Source organism: Barbus barbus (genome assembly GCF_936440315.1).
Source record: "Barbus barbus genome assembly, chromosome: 16".
Classification (NCBI taxonomy): Eukaryota; Metazoa; Chordata; class Actinopteri; order Cypriniformes; family Cyprinidae; genus Barbus; species Barbus barbus.
Genome location: NC_136744.1, coordinates 8417792 through 8440849, shown reverse-complemented (window position 1 = coordinate 8440849; position 23058 = coordinate 8417792). Strand labels below are relative to the sequence as shown.

At 37.1% G+C, this 23058-nt stretch overlaps 2 protein-coding genes across 6 annotated transcripts; one reads left to right on the top strand and one right to left on the bottom strand.

Annotated features, from left to right (window-relative positions):
- Positions 1 to 7579: 7579 nt before the first annotated feature.
- hells (helicase, lymphoid specific) lies at positions 7580 to 19881 on the top strand. 5 transcript variants are annotated; one of them, XM_079437101.1, is made up of 24 exons: positions 7580 to 7620; positions 7859 to 7948; positions 8858 to 8955; positions 9057 to 9160; positions 10636 to 10758; positions 11082 to 11135; positions 11231 to 11255; positions 11369 to 11430; positions 11507 to 11545; positions 13551 to 13775; positions 14009 to 14191; positions 14306 to 14449; positions 14677 to 14873; positions 14984 to 15080; positions 15223 to 15384; positions 15865 to 16016; positions 16106 to 16250; positions 16347 to 16430; positions 16919 to 17038; positions 17126 to 17242; positions 18345 to 18504; positions 18641 to 18737; positions 18854 to 18930; positions 19070 to 19881. In XM_079437101.1, exons 2-24 carry the CDS (start codon positions 7935 to 7937, stop codon positions 19159 to 19161), a joined length of 2571 nt encoding a protein of 856 aa, XP_079293227.1. In that variant the 5' UTR covers positions 7580 to 7620; positions 7859 to 7934; the 3' UTR covers positions 19162 to 19881. The 5 variants fall into 5 exon arrangements, with proteins under 5 accessions (XP_079293227.1, XP_079293229.1, XP_079293228.1 ...); XM_079437103.1 differs by having other exon boundaries at positions 7590 to 7620; positions 7859 to 8776; XM_079437102.1 differs by having other exon boundaries at positions 7618 to 7687.
- On the bottom strand, positions 19567 to 22780 carry cccdc110 (coiled-coil domain 110 molecular ruler complex subunit). The gene is made up of 3 exons (XM_079437106.1): positions 22650 to 22780; positions 20744 to 22546; positions 19567 to 19723 (listed from the first exon to the last, which is right to left on the bottom strand). Exons 2-3 carry the CDS (start codon positions 22524 to 22526, stop codon positions 19674 to 19676), a joined length of 1833 nt encoding a protein of 610 aa, XP_079293232.1. The 5' UTR covers positions 22527 to 22546; positions 22650 to 22780; the 3' UTR covers positions 19567 to 19673.
- Positions 22781 to 23058: the final 278 nt, after the last annotated feature.

Below are 23058 nucleotides of genomic sequence, written 5' to 3'. Positions count from 1 at the left end.
AGTTCATGTGGAAGAATGAGAAGTTAATCATTTCCAGATCTGGTCTCATGCTATCACAAACTTTATAAGTCCCACTTCTGATTATGAGCTCGACAACTTCAAGCGATCGACTCACATTGCTTTCATATGCAACTTGTAACTACCACATTCCTATTCATGATCATTCTGGGTAGGCAGCATCAGTGAAAACAGACAGAGACAATGATAGCTTTAGCAATAAGCCTTACAGAGTGCCAAGAAGCTCTTTCAGAAAGACAATTTGGAAAACAAACGCGTGATACTTACTTTGTCTGGAGCTGAAGTTCATGCACGAAGCGTTGGTATTAATTCCTAAACATTTAGGGGACATTACCGATTTTTTCCAGGATATTTCCTTCAAAAATGAAATTTAACCACAGTGTCCAGATGAGGGGAGATTATGGCGACTCCTATGTTCATTAGTGCATCCCAAAACACAACACTTGTAAAGCCTCTTTAGCGCTGACATTATATATATCTCCAGTAATGGTGGACCGCATCTTCTCACTCAGGGCTGTGATTATGCTAATAGGGCAGAGAGCGTCACAAATGGGCAGGACTTTTTCCCTTCGGTGACGTGAACAGAGGGAGAATCTGAAACAGCTCTTTTGGAGAGACTGTTTATGATTTATTGGTTTTATGAAAAAATGAGTTGGTGGATTTTTAACATTATAGGCTGGTTGTCTAACACTGCGGCCACACAACTGTGTTCAAACACCTTATAAAAGTGATTTTTGCATAATAAGTCCTCTTTAAGGGATAGTTCACCCAAAAATGCTAATTCTGTCATCATTTTCTCACCCTTGTGTTATTCCAAACCTGAATGAATTTCTTTCCTCTGCTGAACACAAAAGAATATTTTTTGAAAAATGTTGGATGCCAAACAGTTGTTAGTCCTCATTGACTTCTAGTGTGAAAAACAAATACAGTGGTTACCCACATTCTTCCAAATATCTTCTTTTGTGTTCAACAGAAGAAAGAAACTCATATAGGCCTACAGATATGAAGGTGAGTAAATTTGCCTTTAATACTGTAAAATAAATGCTGATGGTCAATACAGGGTCCTAGAATATATTATATAGTATAGATATAGTCATAGATATAGTAACAGCTATGATGCAAAACATAGAGCCCATTCATATCTCATATACCCATTTGCACAGATTTTTTTACATGACTTTCTGTAAAGACATTTAATACACTTACTTCAGAACTGTAATGAATGTTTGTGTTCTTAATATTTTTTTAATTGTTGTAAGTGACTTTTGATATAGCCTATTCACAATTCAGCATGTACCTTTTTGCTAAACAACAGAACTGCATTCATGTAAATGATAGAATTCATGAAAATAACTTCTCTTTTTCAAGAAACGTTCATTTAGTGAAAGTCCAATTTTGTAAATAGTTTGTCCTAATTTGACTGTTTTTCACTAATTTTAATATTTGAACTTATTTGTGATACACTGAAATAGCACTATGTTTTTTAAATTTTTTATGAATGGTTTTAATGAACTTTGTCAGGTCAATAAGGTTTCTTAATATGACATCATAAAATGTGACCCTGGAGCACAAAACCAGTCTTAAGTCGCTGGGGTATATTTGTAGCAATAGCCAAAAATACATTGTATGGGTCAAAATTATAGATTTGTCTTTTATTCCAAAAATCATTAGGATATTAAGTAAAGATCATGTTCCATGAAGATATTTTGTAAATTTCCTACTGTAAATATATCAAAACTTCATTTTTGATTAGTAAAATGCATTGCTAAGAACTTCATTTGGACAACTTTAAAGGTGATTTTCTCAATATTTAGATTTTTTTGCACCCTCAGATTCCATATTTTCAAATAGTCATATCTCAGCCAAATATTGTCTTATCCTAACAAACCATACATCAATGGAAAGCTTAGTTATTCAGCTTTCGGATGTTGTATAAATCTCAATTTCGAAAAATTGACATTAAGATTGGTTTTGTGGTCCAGGGTCACAAATAGCTCTTAATAGTAAGACAAGAAAAAGTTTATAATAGTTTTATAGTTTTAATGAACTACTTCTTTTTATTTGTCTGGTCAAACTTTATTTTAAGGTCCAATTCTCGATATTAACAAACCATTAACTATACCACGTTTGTCTCAAAAAACTCCTAATTTGCTGCTTATTAATAGTTAGGTAGTTGTTAAGTTTACATAATGGTTATGATATGGTCATGCCGGATATGTGCTTTATATTAGCACTAATAAACAGCTAATATGTTAATAATAGGCATGCTATTTTTTTTTTGAAGCGTTATATTTTCATTAAATTGGGATTTTGTCCTCATAAATTGTAATCATCTCAAATCTCTCTCTCTCCAAATCATGCACATCTCACATCGCCTCGTGGGAACAACAGAGCAGTTTATTACTATATAAGACCGTCGTTCTCCTGAGATTCTAACATCTCAGGGAGAAAAACAAGCAGAGATGTTTATAAATGACTTGAGAGCTGTATATCTTGGCATATTTATTAAATATTACAGTCCAAGCAGAACCATATGAGCCTCCAGTCGTACAAAGATCTTTTGAATTAATACCTTTGCTGATTGTAAGGGCATATCTGGTTCAGATGTCCAAATTTTTATTCTGTTTGACACACTGCCATTTGTCTAGTCTTATATCAGATGGTTTTGATGGCTCAGGTTCAGGTGTTCCCTGCGGTACTGATGAAAACCAGAGATACGTTTCACAACAACATTCATACAGCCTTCAATCACCGAGCCCCAGAGCACCTTGTGTTTGATATTCTGTCACATGATTTAAAATCATAATTTCCTTGATGAGATCAGACAGAGCAGTGTATTTTCAGCCTACAGCTGCAGTGGAGCCGGACGGACCCCCCGTCACACCCCAAACACCGTTTTCCCCAAAACTCCCCAAACATTTTCCCTAATCTCATTTCCACAAATTGAGGACCGTGCAACAAAGACATCAAATGAAAAGCGGGCATCAGTTGAAAGTGGATTTTTCCTACACCGAGTGACATGTCCTTCAGAGGATGTATTTTTCTTCTTTGGAGATTTGTTTACCAGATTTTTCCTTTTTATTATTTTGTGGGTAGGCATCCATTTATATGTTTATCAACTGCTCAGATCAGTCCAATTTGTGTGTAAGTGCTTGACATTAAAGAGAAGTGGATGTTGCCTAAACCAAGAATAACCAAATTAGTGGTAATTTACTTCCAGAAAACCTGACACTGGGTCTGATAGGGAATATAGTTGTTTTGGTGTTTTTTTCCTAAGAAAAACACGTGAGCTATCAGTGTTTCTGCCATCCTAAATCAGAAATGATTACATTTGGCTTTTCCTCTGTACAGAGGTGTTGACTTTACTTTAGGCCAGTGTTTACATGAGTATTGCAGGAACTGGGTCAGTCTTGGATGGGGTGGGGGCTTCACACACTCTGTCAGATATCTGTGACCTGAGTTATTAAATTATTCTTCATGTTATCCTAAGTAACACTGAGCACTTTTAATAAATGTGACTGCATGCCTTTCTGATGGTGTTTGACTGGGTATAAACATATTAGGTTTTCCAAACCTTTGACATGTCATGAAATTCTACATTCCAGGGTGCATCTCTGGAAAAACAGAAAAACAGACTCTCCCCAAACGGAGAAGTCTCTATTAAAAGCTGAGGAAATGCTGAAAACATGTATATATAACATGTATAAAATAAACAAATAAAAAATATACTTAAAATATTAGAACTAATTGGCAAAAAGACAACAATAACTTAATATAAATCCTTTCAACATCTTGCATTTTTAAGATTTACTGCATTGACCGAACACTTTATTGCAGTAAAAAGCTGATAAAAAATGACCTTCCATGCAGTGTAACACAGCTCTAAGTGAATGAAAACATCCTGCAAAGTTTTAAATCTGAAAGTGCACCAGGTATAAAGTTATTGTGTCTCAAAAGAGTGGACTCTGAATCATTGACACGAGTCATTTTTCAAACGAATCCCAAGACGTTTCATTTTGATGTCAACATGAAACATTAGCATATTGCCTGCCCACTTATTGGTCTTTTCGTGTTGGTCTGAGTGAAAATGCAAATTCATTCTTTGCCACTAGGTGCCACTTTTGGAGCAGAAAAATAGCGGTGTCCCTGGTAAAACTGTACACAGAGCAGCACTGTTACAGGCATGATGAAAAGAAAATGAGACCAATCGGACCAATCACCGCATATTAGTGTCACGCAAAGGAGGGGTTTGGAAAAATGAATCGTTGAATGAATCATTTGGGAGTCTTTGAGCAAATAATGTAAAAATAAATGCATATTATAAGACAATGAAAGTGTTTTTGACCTTGCATGCATGTCAACCTGTTGCTGGGGACTCTATGTGAAGTCCCCAGCAACTAAATATGAACTTTTCATAATCTATAATAGGGGCACTTTAAATTTTGACTTTTCTACTTTAAAATGACTTTATAAGCACATAACTGTAATATTGCATCCTGTTTGCTACAAATTAAGGAATTTGAATCGAATTTAAAAGCATTCTCAATTCAGAGGAGAACTGGACTAGATCTCAAAACTCCTATTTTGACTTCATGGCGTCTTTATCTGATGGAAAAATGTTCTTACTGTTAACATCTGTTTGTCAGGACTTGTTACGTTTTTATCAGGTAACAAGCTGAGCCTTGTTGGCAACAGCACAGAATATGAATGAGGTAGGGGTAGCTGTTTTTCTAATCTCCCATTCACAAAACAAAGACAGGAGAAATAAAAATATCTCTTCTATCTGAAAATCTCCCTGCTGTCTTTGCACATTTAAAATGATGACATCACTGGCTACACCTGTGTGATGTTTATTCTCAGGTTTTCCTCAAGCATCAACACGTGCATCAAACCTATATTTATCTTGAACAAGAAGACAATAAAGCCAGTCTTTAAGCAAAGTGATTTATGATGAGTACAGGAAACCTTGAAGTGTTTGCGACAAAGACTCGGACAAGTTCCCTCATGCGAACTCCTTCATTGTTGCCACAAGATGAAGAACAATGTGGGCAGAGGACAATGAAGGCGCTACGGAGTAGAAAAATGAAAACAGGGAACAAATGAGCTTACAGTGGGCCAACACCTCCACATCTTCAAACAGCAATAAAGATTTGGAGAAATTACTCACTTGCTTAGCAACTGATCCTCTGTAGTGAATGGGTGCCGTCAGAATGAGAGTCCAAACAGCTGATAAAAACATCACAATAATCCACAAGTAATCCATTTTTAACTTTAAACTGCCATTTTTGGGCAAAAAACAGTTTTGGACTGTTTTCGCGTGTAAATGGCGTTTGATCTGTGCATATTTTTTTTTAATGGAGAAAACACTTATGGATAGATGACTCCTGGGCTATTTTAGCTGTAAACAATGGTTAGAAGTTAAAAATGTTTTAGTAATGGATTTGTTTCTTACAAACACACAGCTTTTCACTTCACAAGACATTAATTGATGGACTGGAGTGGTGTGGTTTACTTGTGGATTATTGTGATGTTGTTATCAGCTGTTTGGACTCTCATTCTGACGGCACCCATTCACTGCAGAGGATCCACTGGTGAGCAAGTGATATACTGCTCCAGTTCTTTAAATCCTTTCAGCTGAACAAACAAACTCACATACATTTTGAATGTCCTACAGGGGTGAGTACATTTTCAGAAAATCCCCATTTTTGAGCGAACTCTTCTTTTAGGAATAACGAATGTTACATTACAGGTCATAATTACAAATGTCAGTGAGAGTAACATAATGTGGCACACTTAAAAGTCTAAACTAACAGTCAGGGAGCTGCAATGGAGGAAATGGGTAAATAAGTCTTTTCCATATGTTTACAGGTCCATGATAACCTTCCTGATAACCCGGATGTATCCCCACTACTCCAGCTTAACACACCCTGCACATGTATGACCACCATTTTTCAACCGATACATGTTATTATGAAAGAATTTCTAGTCGAAAGTCTCCTCTTACACTCCATTGTTTGGTTATCGCCCCTCCTGCATATTTAAGTCAATCATTTGCTAAGGTGAACATAGACATATTCCAACACTGTTACACCAAAACATATACATCATGTGGTGTTTGATCCGTGAATATTGAGTTATTGAAATATTAAGTTATTGAATTAAGTTTTATTTATAGAACATCTTATCTGTCTTTGTTTGGTTGGTCAATATCATCACAAAAAAACTCTCACCGAAAACTTGATTTGTATTCTTAATAAAGATGATTTTTCATCATTTGCTAACATTATAGTTAACATGAACAAACAATGAACTATACAGCATTTATTAATCTTAGTAATACATTTTAAAAATTAAAAGTTGAACAAATATATTTTAACAAACAACGGAGATTAATAAGTATAAAAACAGACTGCGCATTGTAAGTTCATGTTAGCTAAGTAATGCTATACAATTAGACCTTGTTGTAAAGTAATTTCTGTTCATAGACTACTAGTAATGTAAATTGAATAAAAGCCACAGACCTAAGGTAATTTATTTTATATCTTTTACATTTTACAATGACTTGAATGAATGAAAAGCTTCCCATGCACATTCTTTTCCTTTACTGGATGCGGGGCTATTGGATTTCAAGCATAATTTGGGCAGATCTGGCCTCAGGCTCCTGTGGCATCTGCAGCAGTTCATTCTTCAAGATGGAAGAAAGGAAGGAAGGCCGAAGAATCACTGAGCAGACGCGTGACGCAGAGCACACACTCTCCCAAAGGAAAGATAAGACTGCTCTGGGACAGTGCGCAGGAGGGAGTCCTGTCCTTTGACGAAAAGCTGTTTTGTAAATGGATCTGCTCTTATCAAGCGTGAAGAATTTCAGAGCCACCTTTGTTTCTCTATACTGTTGGCTTATGCTCAGAATCCACTGAGTGTGCCCTCGAAATCAAATTAAACGCCATAATGCATGAGCTGACATGTTTTTCAGCAAAGCTCAATTATAGTCACTGATCACGCATTACTAAGACAGGAGATGTTTTAAATGAATAAAGTTTATGTTTATTATCCAAATCCGCACTTTAGTATCCATTATAAAGCACAGTCTTCGTCTGAATAAAACTGTTGTGAGAAGTAGAGTATAGGCAATAAAAGAATTAAGCCTGCAATTAATACAGATGAGAAATGTAGACAATTAATTAGGTTTATAAAAGTCTTTCTTGTACCAAACATTATATAGGTTCAGTAGCCAATAGCAGAGCCAGGCTCACCTAATTTGAACTCGACTTGTAATGTGAACCAAATAATTACAGAAAAGCAACTCTCTGCTGACGCCTTGTGGTTAATTCAGATCATAGCATTCAGATTTATGATATACATTATTTATAAATCGGATTGTTCAGTCTCTACGCCATCTCTCAGTGTCCTTCTTACTCCACTTTTAGTGCTTGTTGTTTTTTATTTGTAATTGTATTTTTATTTATTTTTTTGTATTTATATAAAATGCACTGGAAGCTTCTTTAAAAAAAATTTAAAAAAAAAAATTAAAACTCTTATTATGATTTTGATTGGATAAGCTATGTCACGTCAGCACTACGTTGAAACATCATACAATTTAAGGTAGGAATAATCATTTGTAATAAATAAAGTTGATTATTGTGTTTTTTACTTGAGGGAGGTCTTTTAGGCAAGTCATGAAGCGCAGTACCACCTCTTTGCTGTAATTAATGATATTTTGTCATGCTCTCGTTATATATTTTTACGTTAAACTGATGAGAGAAACTGATCCAGGTAACTTAGTTCATCGAGCTATTGCTGTTTATCTACTTTACTGTTTTGCTTCATCTTCTTTGTACAGGTTTGAGTTTTCACCTCCACAGAGATGTTCATGACATGAGCTTCTTATGCGTTATTAGCGGATAAGTTACCAGTTTATGAGTAAAATAAGGTTTGTGGACATTTTCACTCTTTGTTCAATCTGAAGCCACTCTGTTTCTAAAATGCAAGCTATCCAGTTACCCCTTAGATTGAAAATGCTAATTATCTATAGGGTGTTAAGACTCAAGAGCCCTAAATAAATTCTCTCTCTCTGTGTGTGTGTGTCGTGTAACGCACATGGCGTAAAGATTAAACAATTCTCTTTCTTTAGACACCCCTCTTTGTTGATGAATAAACTGTACTTTCGCGGGAAATATCAACTAGGCAGTTTGCATACGCACCGTAGTATAAGGGGTGGGTGGTAATACGTCTCAAACTTTTCGACTTGTTTACAAAGTTGTTTGCGATAAGAAGCCTTCCTTGTTTTTTAAAATTGAGTTTATTCACTGTCTTAATCAAAATGTGTATATATTACTGCTATAAAGCGAATCATTAAACGAGCAGAGTTAGACGTGCGCCCCTCCAAATGTGCGCTGTAATGGTTTCGTCCACAGTGGCGCCAAACGCCTCGCGCTCCACAGCGAAGTTTCACATTACAGGCGCGAGGCGAGGTTGGTCTGTACCGGACCTTAGCATTTAGAAGAGTGGTTGTGCAATTTTATATTTTTGCAAAGAAATAGTCTCCTTTCGGGTGCATTTGTCCTATTTGCATTCTGTTCTGCTGTTACGAAACGCTTCCGTGTTTGTTGTGTGTTAGCTAATCGGGTCTTCAGTTAGAAACATTTGCATTACATATTAAGCTACACTGCAGACGTTTAAAAAGGTTTGAGAGACCTGCACAAAAGCGTTTAATTCAACAGCTGGTTTACGTTACCCAGAACGCAGCAGAAATGAGTGGGTAAGTGCATTTATTGTGCATTAGGCACGAGGTGTTGGCAGAGCCATGTGCTTTTATTAACTTCATGTTCACATGTTGCAGCATTGTCAAAGAAGAGACTCGCAGTGTTTCTCCTCACTGCCCCAAACCCAACGAATCTGAAGAACCAGAAGGTACTGCTATGGAGGAGACCACTATTGGTAGGTCAAAAGTATTCACAGTAAGTTACATGATGGCAGACCTGCCTGTGCAAGTCCATGCAGCTTTCGGTTTAATTTCACTAATCTCCTGCATATTACAGAAAACAGCCAGCATGGAGAGATTGTCATTACAAAAGAGATGGAGGAGGAGGAGAAGCATTTAGTGGAGGAGGGAGAGAAGAAAGAAAGAGAAATGATGGAAGAGGTACTGCTTTCTCACACGCATGGAAAACCAGAAGGCAAAACTTCGTTGTCTTTTATGGAAGCATATGGGTAGCATAATTCATTTTTAAATGTAATATGCAAAATGGCAATTTGTTTCTGTATTTAAATTTACATTTTCCCATACATATGTGCAATGTTTAGTGCAAAATGAAAATTAATTTATAGAATTTACATTTGCCATTTCCTACACTAATTTTAATATGCATATTAAAAAAATATTAACACTTTATAAGTTGCAAAATTAAAAGGAAAGTGTATTACCCAAATTGATTACATGTTTGGCATGTCCAAGCAAATCTGTAGCAAAATTATCATTTAAATGCTGTTTTTCGTAAATGCATTTAGACTTACAGGTCGGACGCTTGGGATTGCATTTTCATCATAATACCGTGTGATAATTATAGCAGAATGCAATGAGAATTTCAGAATGCATTCTGAGCCAAAGATGCAGCAAAATGGTGATTTTAAATGTCTTTTATTTTTCTTAAATGCATTGAGACTTGCACTTAAGACGTTTAAATTGCATTTTCATCAAATACCCGCGATAATGTAGTTTGTCAATGTGGATTGGAAAATGCAAAGGTGATTACGCCCCCCGATCTGTCAATCATTACATCGAGTTGGGGCTCGGCAACAAGATGCACAATAGATCAATATTCACTGTTAACCAAACGCTTTTCACCTGACTCGTGATCTCTCACTGTTTACACTGATGCACATAAGCAAACATAGTATAATTGTACAGTTATTTACCTATTTGTCACCATACATTATATTTTATTCTTCACTTTTAAACCATAACGGATTGCACATCCCGAGGCACCGTATGCGTCGTGCCTGCCTCAACATCTCACTGTTCACACGCCAAGTGTTGCACGTAAACAATTAGTGCAATTCTACTCTTATTTACCACATTGCCTTGTATTTTATCTGTAAAATAGCGTGTGAAATTCTCACTGTATTTTGCTACAATAATCACGCGGTATTATGATGAATGCAATCCCAATCCCCAAACATTAAAATGTTTTTAATATGCATATTAAAACTATTGTAGGAAATGGAAAATGTAAATTAAATAATTGAATTTTCATTTTGCACTAAACTTTGCACATATGTATGGGAAAATGTCAATTTAAATACAGAAAAACATTACCATTTTACATATGGCATAGCCATTTTGCATATTACATTTCAAAATGAATTATGCTACCCATATGCTTCCATAGTCTTCATGTATGCAATTCCCTGTAAAGTGAAATTGCATCCTTAGCTAGTAATAACTATTGAAAAGTATTAGAAGTGCTTTTTGTTAAAGTGTGGGACCCTTGAGTCTCCTCGTTGCCCTGTTTTGCAAAAGTCTTTCTATTTTTATAAATGAAATGTAATTTATTCTGGAGTCTGAGATTCATATTATCAGTAAATGTCTATATTTTATGCTGCATGCTGTTGTAACAGGCCAGACAGTCATGGGAGAAAGAGTCTCAAGAAATGCGTTTCAGACGACTTCAGCACCTTTTGGAGAAAAGCAACATTTATTCAAAGTTTCTGCTCACAAAGATGGAACAGCAGCAGCAAGATGTGAGTTTTGCTTCAATGACAGGAAAGAGCTGTCACACTAGGAGGTTTACCATTTCCGGATGTAAATCTTTCTTGAATGTTTTCATCTGATATGAATTGTAACCTGATGAAGTGGCCCGGAAGCAGATGTTTGTATGCAGAGGGTTGTGAGGGAGCCAATCAAATTCTGCCAAAAATCTATTGATTCTGTCAAGTTTTTTTCCAGTTCTAAGTGATAGACAGTTGCAGCATGCGCTCAATATCAGCTGCATTATTAACATCATAATTGTGCTTGTGAAGTACTTGATGATTCCATTTTAATTATTTTTTTATTTTAATTACAGGAAAAAATAAAAAAAGAGAGACTGGAAAAGAAAGCAGCTGGTCAGAAGCAAAAGGTAAGTTTGGGTTCATGCTTTATCACATTTTTCTTCATGTAGAAAAATATGGATAAAAGTTGTAATTCTAAAATTTCATGTATTATTTTCCACAGGGAAATGATAAAAAGACTGTAAAAGGTAGGATTCACAGATTGCATTTCAATACAGGGTTTTAATTATGATGCTTTTATATTAAAATAAAAAGTAATATGTCTGATGTACAATCAATAATACAGATTTTTTTTTTTAAGTTGAAAGAAAGAAGCGTGAAAGGGAAGAGGATTACAAAATCGCAGATGTTATGACCAAAGAGGTGAGCCTTCAACTTAGTTGTTTTTTTCCAATGACACCATTCTGTTATGTTACTGATGTGGATTTTTCTCTTTTAGGAAATTCTGTCAAAAGCCAAAAAACCTAAATTGGAAGAGGTAAAGTTTTATGCTTTGTTTATTGTGCTTTCAGACATTGTGAAATCAGTATTATCTGTATTGACACTGTTGTAAAATGCCGATAAAACACCTGTGAGCTCACGTTCTGTATTAATGCCAAGTTGCTACACTTCTTGGCAGCCATATACATCCTACACTAGGAGTAGTTAAAGGGATAATTTTTCAAAAATGAAAATTCAAATGAATAAATTTCATTAATTACTCACCCTCATGTAATTCCAAAACCGTAAGACCTTCATTCATCTTCGGAAAACAAAATAAGTTATTTTTGATTAAATCCGAGAGCTTTCTGACATAGACAGCAACGCAACTGACACATTCAAGACCCAGAAAGGTAGTAACGATTAGGGGTGTAAAAAAATATCGATACACGTGAGTACCGCAATATTTTGTTTGGAGATACTGTATCGATTTTCAAAAATTGAATATATTTTTAAAAAAAGATTATAAAGCGTTACCGATTTAAAAAGGAACACCTATTCACTATTAACTGACTTCTTCCTCAATTAATTCCTAATTTGCTGCTTATTAATAGTTAGTAAGGTAGTTGTTAAGTTTAGGTATTGGGTATGATTAGGGATGTAGAAGATGGTCATGTTAAATAAGGCATTAATATGTGCTTAATGTCTACTAATAAATGGCTAATATTCTAGTAATATGCATACTAATAAGCAACTAAGACCCTAAAATGAAGTGATACCAAAAAAATCATACAAGATTCATGGCAGTTGTTTCATTTTGAGTTCATATCCCGACCGCTAGAGAGCAGTCTTCTCTGAACTTAAACAGTGACTGGAAATACTAGCATTAGGGCACACCACTAATGTTAGCGTTAGCTAATATAGATCGCTGCCAGTAATGGAGAAATGTTCCAGTTCCCATTTCGGTGTACAAAGCTGAAGCGTGGTGTCACTTGAGCTTGTGGTAATGTCCGCCTCGCTTCTGCTGCTTGCCGCGTCCCGTGTGAAAAGCCTTCGTGTGGGGCGCAGCGGGCGGCAGGGCTGCAGCTTTCTCTCGTGTTGGAGGTGTGTTGTGCGGTTGGGGCGGTGCTCGCGTCGCGGCCTCTGTGTGATTCCACGCAGAACATAAATACTAACTGAAAAACCTGTGAAATCCAAGTTGAAAGGTTCAGAGACTGTTCAACATCTGTATTTATTGTTTTACAATTGTTTTGGTTTCTTTAGGAATCCTGCAAGCACTTTATTTTGTATTGATATTAAGCAGATGTCATTTTTTGTTCAGATCAAAATGTTATGACATCGTATGTCACAATTGTAAACTTAAACTGTGAACCTTTAAAGCAGGGTCTAAAAATATATATGGTCTTTCTGTAAAATACATTTTATACATATACATTTAACTGAAGAATCCTGCAAGCACTTTAATTTTTCCCCCTTTACTCGTACTGCACAAAAAGTGGTTCAATAATGTTGAATGTTATAGGGACTGATTATTGCAAATGCAGATCCCAGTGTGTTCTGGTTAAACAATCTTATTTATTTTTGCTAAGGTGTGCATATGATGCTGCTCTTAATGACAGCTTTCCTAAAAATATATTCTATTCCTAAAATAAGAAATATCCCAATATATCGTATCGCAACACCTGTATCGTGATGCGTATCGTATCACCAGATTCTTGCCAACACACAGCCCTAGTAAGGATATCGTTAAAATGGCCCATGTGACATCAGTGGTTTTATGAAGCTATGAGAATACTTTGTGCACAGAGAAAACAAAAATAATGACTTTAGTCAGGGTCAGAAAACTTTCGGATTTCATCAAGAATATCTTAATTTGTGTTCTGAAGATGAACAAAGGTCTTACAGGTTTGGAACGACATGAGGGTGAGTAATTAATGACAGAATTTTTGAATGAACTATATCCCTTTAACAACATTTTGTTATATGACAGGTTATTGTTATAATATTTAATAGTGTAATTATTGAACATTGTTTTAATACTTGATTTGGTCCCTTTTCTGAAGGAGGCTCATTCATCAGTAAAACTGGAAGCTGAGGATATAGAGAAGATGAGTGACACCAACTCTGATATTAAAGGCCGACTGTCTGAGACTTTGCGGGAAAATAGTAAGCAGATGCTGGATCCAGAGAGAACCGTTAATGGCCAACCTGTACCTGCACAGCAGCCCAAACTCTTCACTGGGGGTGTGATGAGGTGGTACCAGGTGGAAGGCATAGAGTGGCTCAGGGTGAGTGAGATCTGAATAAACGCATGACCAGCAGAGGGCAGTACATTTATTCTCCATTGTCTGGAATTAGAGCTGGATTCTATTTTCTTAATGTTGTGTGGATGCTCTGAACTGCCTAAAAAAGGATACATGATATGCTCTTATACATGTGAGTTACAAAGCTAGGATATTGTGTGAATATATTATGTTTGTATAAAGCTAATAGCTAATGAATGGGCGTGGCTGATTTGCAGATGCTGTGGGAGAATGGTATCAATGGTATCCTGGCTGATGAGATGGGTCTTGGGAAAACCATACAGTGCATTGCCCATATTGCGATGATGGTTGAGAAGAAGGTCCTTGGGCCCTTCCTAGTTGTGGCTCCTTTGTCCACTCTTCCAAACTGGATCTCAGAATTCAAGCGCTTCACCCCAGAGGTGTGAAACGATAACTGTTGTTCGTCTTTATTGAAATGAATGTTTTAAGTCAGTTTCATACAGTTTTAGAGGTTTCTGTTAATTGACTTTTGTTTTTTTCTTTCTGTGTTTAAGGTGTCTGTCCTGCTGTATCATGGTCCACAAAAAGAGAGGATGGACCTGGTGAAGAAGATCCGTCAGGCGCAGGGTCCTCTCAGAATGTGCCCTGTTGTTGTTACATCCTTTGAAATAGCCATGAGAGACAGGAAGCTTCTACAGGTAAACAGATCTGGTGTTGCATTGTTTTATTTGCATATCAAAATTAGTCTTTGCACCGTTCACCAGGAGTTTTTCCACATTCAATCTTTCATCAAAGGAATGCATTCTGCCACTTCAGCAATAATTTCTGCAAACGTGGTGAATTTATAACATCAAATTTAATCCCGATAAGCACAAAGCAAGTTTTGAAGTTCGTGAATGGAGTTTTGTCATGTTTGTCTCCTTAGCGTTTCCACTGGAACTATATGATTGTGGATGAGGGCCACAGGATTAAAAACTTGAACTGCCGGCTGGTGCAAGAACTAAAGATGCTGATGAGTGACAACAAACTGCTGCTGACAGGAACCCCCCTGCAGAATAACCTGTCCGAACTGTGGTCTCTCCTCAACTTCCTCCTCCCCGATGTGTTTGATGACCTGAAGAGGTAAGAAGGCACATGCAAAGGGAGTTCACGATACTGATTTTGTCTTAAGAACAGTGGATTTTCTTGACTCAAATCAAAAGTTGATTTTTTTTTTTTTTTTTTTTTCTCAGTTTTGAATCATGGTTTGACATTAGCACCATCACTTCAGATGCAGAAAACATTGTGGCTAATGAGCGCGAGCAGAATATCCTTCACATGCTTCATCAGGTATCTTCACAACATGACAATGTTTTGTAGACATTGTCCAAAATGTACATCTTAAATGGTCTTTGGCAAGATATTGGCTGAGTAGTATATGCATTTGTTCTGTTCTTTGCTTTTGGTTTTAATGGGATCTTAATGTTTTCAGATCCTCACACCCTTTCTTCTGAGAAGACTGAAGTCAGACGTCACACTGGAGGTCCCACCTAAGAAAGAGATCGTAGTGTACGCACCCCTCACCAACAAACAGGAGGCCTTTTACATGGCCATTGTTAACAAGACTATAGCAAAGCTGCTGGGTCAGGAGAAGGTGAGTTTTATACAGTGGGCTATTTGCACCATCACAAATGTTTTGCATAAAAATTCTGAATAAAAAAATCCATGCATGTGAAAACGGCAGATGGGCTGTATGAAAAATGTAAATGCACTTTGTCAGTATGTTGTACTGGTTGAAAAGAGAAAAAGAGAAAAGAGGTACTGTGTACCACAGTTACTGTGGTACACAGTGCTATGCAACTTTCCTTTTCTGTTTTACACCACCTTGTCATGGAAAAGAAAGTTCAACATTTAGTGTTTACAGCTGTTCAGATTTTTGTATCTGCTCTGATGTTCATCAAACAGCACCTAATAGAAGATGCGTTAACACCAAAAGAACAGGTTCATTCTAATCAAAATGTTTATCATGCTGAATATTTGTCTGTGCGAAAAGGATATGAAAGTTATAGCAGGAGGAGTGTGGCTGAAGTATTTATTCATTATTAATAACATCTTTTTTTGACATTTCCTTAAGGATGATTCCACACCTGTGCCGCTAACATCCAGTGGCCGACCAAAGCGCAGGACCAGGAAGGTGGTGGACTATTCTGAGTCAAACACTGACTCTGCGAAAGATCTTGAGAAATACCTAGAGAAGGTTCGGAAAGAGATGGAAAATCAGGCAAGGTCTGTCTCTCTCTTGTATTTACCTGTTTAACCTCTGCTTTGAACTCATCTGTGAGCTTTTTGATGTGACATGAGTACTCTCTCCTTAGCTCCAGCGCAGTGGTGGATGTTTCCATGCCAGTTGATGCTCAAGTCAACTTGAAACTGCAAAACATACTTATGCTGCTGAAGAGGTGCTGCAACCATGCTTACTTGATAGAGTATCCTCTGGACCCTGCCACTGGAGAATTTAAGGTACTTCACACACAGCTGTGCATGAGTTGGAATGATCTGATCTGTTATGAAGGTATTGGCAACAAAACAAGTGCAATAATTATCTCATTGGTACAGATTGATGAGCAGTTAGTGGAATCATCAGGGAAGTTTCTTATCCTGGACCGAATGCTTCCTGAACTGAAGAAAAGAGGGCACAAGGTAAAGTTCACAATCTCTCATGCATACGTTTTATCAGTCAGTGTCAAACTCCGCTGTGGTTATAAGCCATTTTTACACACATTTAATTGCTTGTATAAAATTTCTGTATGTACAGTTATATTTAGGGCTGAACAATACGCTTGAAAGACTTTGTTTTTGACAAGTCTCTTATGCTCGCCAAGGCTGCATTTATTTGATCAAAATACAGAAAAACAGTAATAGTGAAATTTTAAAATGTAATTTATTTCTGTAATGTAAAGCTGAATTTTCAGCATCATTACTCCACTCTTCAGTGTCACATGATCCTTCAGAAATCATTCTAATATGATGATTTGATTTGCTACTTTATATTTTTATGGAAAAACTTGAACTTTTTCAGGATTCTGTCACTTTTAGTCAATATAATGCAGCTTTCTGAATAAAAGGCAATGTTGATGTGTTTATATTTTGGTGGTAGCCATATCATACACCCACATTTTTTTAAACAGGTGCTGATTTTCAGCCAGATGACCTCCATATTAGATATTCTGATGGATTATTGTTATCTCCGTGGTTATGAGTACAGCCGACTGGATGGGTCAATGAGCTACACAGACCGAGATGAGAATGTGAGCAGAGTTTATTGGCTAATGCAAATTGTCATCACTTTACGGTTAGTGCGAGTTGTTTTCATTGATTTCATTTTTTTCATGCAGATGAAGAAGTTTTCTTCTGATCCGGAGGTGTTCCTCTTCCTCCTGAGCACTCGAGCTGGTGGTCTTGGGATCAACCTCACAGCTGCCGACACAGTCATCATATTTGACAGTGACTGGGTATGAATTTAGTTGTGCAACCTGTTCATATCTGCGAGTTACCTGTTGTGTGTTGTTTTTTTTCCTGTTGGCAATGAAATGGACCTGCCCTACTCTGCCTCTGATTGGCTTACCTTAATATTCTTTCCCTCATTCAACCAATCTCACTCCTGAAGCCTAACTTTTAGACGCTGCAGGCAACTGTCCATATTTCAGACGGAATGCATTTGTATCTGCTGTAAATGATGGTGTTCCAGTTTAAATAGTGATTACCGCGTGAGGCTGCTGTTGCGATAGCTATGAAGATTATAAGTTACGTTACCGCTACATTAGTTCGCTACCCTTTGCAAAAATGCTCCTCAGTCTCGACCTTAACATTTGTCTCACATATCAGTAAGTTATTACTCTGACATGAAGTCGATTTGAGAACTCTTCGACCTACAAGTAAAGCATACTGTTTAATGTATAGTAATATCACTCCGCTCAAGTCAGGCAGCGCTAAGCCATAGCTAGTGTCTGCTTGTAACAGCCTGTTTCAAGACGGAGAAACACCTCGCGTTTGGCCCATCAGCTGCTTCAAAGATTTGTATGCTGAAATGAAGATTTACAGTGGTTTATTTCCCCTGACTAAGTTTATGTAACATCTTAACAACAATCTTTGTTGATTGTAGACCGTAGTTGTCGCTCAAACGTTTTTTAATCATATAAAGGCGTTTATCCTTGAATGGTGCACTGCAAAAAATGCTTTCCTACTTAGAGTTTGTCTTGTTTCTTAAATCAAGAAGAATTTCTAGACGAGTAAAAATTGTCCTGTTTTCAGAAAAAGTCAATTAAGTGAGTTTTTCCTTAAAACAAGCAAAATAATATTATTTCAAACTGAAAACAAGAGTTTGTCACCTTTTTCACTCCTGACGAGTTTGCACCCCTGTAGTTAAATCATGGTCATGTTGTAGTCATTTGTTCCCTCATTTTGATTTACCATGAGGGGAAAAAAAAATCTTAATTTGTGGCTAAATTGGTTGGATTTAAAAGCAGAAAAATAGTTGGACGAAGCCATTAATTTCATTAATTTTAAAAGAAAAGCCTCATTATCAGCAAATGTTTTATGTAATTTCATCTTCAGAATCCTCAGGCAGATTTGCAGGCACAGGATCGGTGTCACCGTATTGGGCAAACGAAGCCTGTGATGGTTTACCGCCTCATTACGGCCAACACCATTGATGAGAAGATCCTGGAGAGAGCCTCTGCCAAGAGAAAGCTAGAGAAGATGGTCATTCACAAAAGTATGTAGTGGTTGCAGAAAATGCTGCATTACCAACCTTTGGATTTAATGAGATTAATCCATTTATTATTATTTTTTAAAGAATTTCTTTTGCTGTGACTCTCTTGACTTCCACCCCTTATATTTGTCCTTTTTAGATAAGTTTAAAGGTTCTAAAGCAGAGCTCAAACAGACCAAGAGCTGTGTGGATGTAAATGAGCTTGTGGAACTGCTGAAGTCCAGAGACTATGACGGGTACAGATTTTCATATCTCTATTGTCACAAGACTTTTAATCCATTCCAAAGTATTGCTAAATTCTGTTGGAAGTTGCATCCCAATGACTGTCCTGATGTTATTCATGCTGTTACAGGGCAGTGAAAGGCACTAAAGGAAAGGTCATCAGTGACAAAGATCTGGAGATCCTGCTGGACCGTAGTGATTTAATGAGTAAGTGTCCTATGTCTCAGATCTGAATGTCTTTTGTGTCTTTGTAATGTATGTAGATTCCACTGCTTATTGATTTTCATAGTAATAATGCTTTGACATTTTAATGCCCCTCTCATGTGAATCAAATCTTCCTTTTCAGATCAAGCCAAGAAGCGTGTTAAACGGGAGAAGGACGGGGTGTTTAAAGTTATTGAGACAAAAGATGACAATAGTGACATCAGTCTGTCCTAAGAGTACTGACACTTGAAATCTGCCATTAGGCCAAAGTGCCTAAACTGATCAGGCAACTGTAACTGGTCTAAAAGCTGCCTGCTGGTTCTACTCAAAGATTGAGATCTTTTCTGTTTTAGACTTTTATGTCCAACCACTGCTTCTTTTAAGAAGTCCATCCTTGGTTATGAGTTTTAACATGTCTTTTTTTTTTTCATGCCATGCCAACTTTTGTTTTGGGATTAGCACAAAAGACAATCCCAAATTTTGCCTACTTTGTAAATACTGTTCTACATTTCATATGTAGTTGACTGAATAGAAATTGCACGTGTATTGCTTTAAAGCACTTTGACCTTCTAGAATACTGTAGAACAAACATTCCTGTTTTATATTTCATGTTTTCAAATTATAATAAATATTTTGTATACAGCATGTGATGTTTATTTAAATATGGCTATAATTTTGCATTACAAAGAAATGTTACATTGTTACAGAAGAAAGTTCACATACATGCAATAGCTAGGGTAGTAGGGTCATTTTTGCTGGTTCTCCTCTTCTAGTTTTCTTCTTATGTCCTGAATCACTGTAGGGAAGAAATCATGAGATTACATTTTTCATTGCAAAGACAGGATGCATACAGTAGTATTGTATGCCTTCATGTGACTTATGTACACTCCCGTTCAAAAATACTGCATTTACTTGATCAAATTACAATTAAAACAATCTAGAAATATTTAATTTAAGACGCCTGCGTTTGACACAGTCGTTATTTTTATTTTCTTTGTTCACAAAGTTGCATTGCTGTCTATGCAGGGTCTGAAAGCTCTTGGATTTCTTTAAAAATGTCTTTCATCTTCGGAACACAAATTAAGGTCTTGTGGGTTTGGAACAAAATGAGGGTAATTAATGACAAGTTTAAAGTTTTGTGTGGACTATCCCTTTAAAGCTAAATTTCCAGCAGCCATTACTCCAGTGCTCAAATGTGGAAACATGATACATTTTAGAATAGAAAGTTCAAAACAACAGCATTAAAATAGAAATCTTTTGTAATATTATGGTCTTTATCACTTTTGATCCTAATGGTGGTGCTCATTTTTCCCCCCTTTAAACCTGGGAATTTTAAAATATTTTTCAAAACAAATACTTTGAGATTCTGCACTATTTCTAGTTAACTAATAATTTTTGTGACACTGAGAAAGTATCAGATTTCAGGTCAAGAGTGCTGCTGTAGTTAAAAGACCAACCCAAATACTAAAATGTGTAGAAATACATTATTCATCTCAACTTTACTCCTTTATAATATCATTTGAATAAATTAGACATTAAAACATAAAGGCACAGATAGGGCTAAAATTAAGCCAGGATTAGGTCATAGTTCATTTAGGACATGGAAATATCTTTTATAAATGTGCCTTTGGAAAAAAACATTACTGGTGTGCATCTTGAGACAAATTAATAGTCGGTGCAAGTTTCTTTCAGTTGAAACAGCCTGAACATGCATTTTAGTCTGGGACTAGGCTTAAGCCTTTTTTGTGAAACCGGGGTTAAAATACAAGACAGTGAATTTCACTAGTAGTCATTTTTTAGGAATCAGATCTCCTACCATCATCAGGAATCATTCCATCATCAGCGTGTGAGATCTTCTGAGCATTTCTTTGATGGTTTGTAAGGATGTCAGTGATGGTCATGGGAGGATCAGCTGCATCCATGTGGCCCATTTTCTGCATGATCTTGTCGCTGAGGCCGAGGTAATCCTTACGCAAGTCCTCCATCTCCACTAACAGCACCTCTCTCTCTCGCCCCAGCAGTCGAATGGCCTCTTTGAGTCGTGCTGCCTCCTTCGTGCTTGCCATCTCCGACACCATCTTTTCTTTATGAACGCTCTCCAGCTTCTCTGTCAAGACTTGCTTGTCTCTCTTGAGTTTACTGACCATCTCCATCAAAGTCTCGCACTCTCTTCTCAAACCATCGGACTGCTGCAGACAGGCTTTCTGCTGCTCCTGCAGCTGAAGTATCTCCACTCTCTGCTTGTTGTGAATCACTTGCGATTCATATTTCACAGCCTCCACCTGTTGAAGTGCTCGGTCTCTTTCGGTTTTGCAATTTTCCAACTCAGCGTTCAGTTTTTCAATCACCTCCTGAAATTCCTTAACGTTCTTCTCATTGTCAGACTCTTTGGAGCGAGTCGACTGAATGAGCTCCTTGTTCTTCTCCTGAGATTTACATAAATGTTCTCTGAGGTTTGCAGATTCACTTCTCGTGGCTGATATCTCCTCCTCAAGTCTCTGATGAATGCTGATGTTCTTCTTGTGCTCGGCGTCCATCATCTGAAGCGTCTCTTTACATAAAGCGAGATCTCGATCTGCTACATCTCTTTGCTCCTCCAGAAGTTTCTGCTTGGTTAGCAGCTCTTGAGACATCTGCTGGAGCTTCCTCAATGATTTTTGACAGCTCTTTTTCTCATTGAGCTCCACGTTGAGTTGGTCCTTCGTGGTGTTAGCACGAGTTTTTAGGCGCTCGTATTTCTCCATAAGTGCTTTAAGCTGCTTCATAGATGTTTTGTTGTTACTTTTGGCTTCAGCGAGTTCCTTCTTCAAATCTTCAGAGGTTTGCTCAAACCTGGTGGCGATTTCGGTATTTTTCTGTTCCTCACACTTCAGCTTTTCAGTAATGAGTTGGGTTTCCTTCTCCTTTTGCTTTGACATCTCTTTCATATCTTTTAGTTCTTGTTGCTTGACCAACAACAAATGGACAAGATGTTGATTCTCTAAGTCCTTCTGTTGCAGTTGTTCCTTCACGACTTCAAAGAAGTCAAGATGTTTGCTCTTCAAAGATGAACTTTTGTCAGCTCTGCTTCTTTCTCGGCCTTTTGATATTTCCTTCAATACTGCTTTTGATGGGTTTGAGGAACATTCAACAGATCTTGTTGAATTAGAACTAATTAAGTATCCGAAGGGCAGGTGTAAGGCTTTAGAGTTATGATCCATGTGGAAATCATATTTTGACCCGAGGATACTCATCGTAGCCTCTTCTTTTTTCAGCAGATCTGCTCCTGCTAGAATTCTTTGCAGGGATTCCATCGCCTGCTCATTAAAATCTTGACTGACATTTTCATTTGTATTTCGCAGTAAACTCTGTCGCACTTTCAAGAACCTGTTTTCAAGCGTATCCACTCCAGCATGCTGGGATTTAGCAGGGAGTTTTTTTCCTTTCTTCCACCGACTAAAAAGCATCTCTTTGTCATTTGATTGCATTTCACTGCTGATGGCTTCTGGCTGACAGGTGCCCAACTTCTCAGGAACTGGTCTGTCACAGTCCTGCTGCGTGTCTTGAATGCTATCAAGTTTACACTTGTGCATACATCTCTGTTTAACGTCCAGGTCCATGTGAGTTGAGTTTGTTTGAGCTGTAAGAAATCCAGGCAAGTCACTTAGGCAATGGTGTTGGAGATTTACTTCTATTAAGCACTGTATAGATGCTGAAATGAAATTGTTGAAATGAGCCCTTACCTTACTTGCCTTCCTCCCAGCATCCAAACGGACTGCAACAGAAGCCTGCTGTGCCTACAATCCCCATTGTTCAAAATGTTTTAAAATGTCTGTCGCCATAGTAACAGGACCAATGCTGGCAACTCTATGCACTAGAAAAAAAGACGTTATAAAAATGGTTTGGAACCAAACCGGTTCCGCTTGAATGACTGTAACGTTAGCATCGCCAGAACAAAAGCAGCTATTATCACACACTCAACTCAAACTTAGCCAGCAGTTTTGCTATTTGGGAAGACTGGAAACTTAATCAAATTGAGGAAGCATCTATTTTATATATATATATATATATATATATATATACAAAAATAGATCATTTTGTAGAATTACTCGAGTTGTATAGTTAACATTTTACAGCAAGGGAAAATGTTAC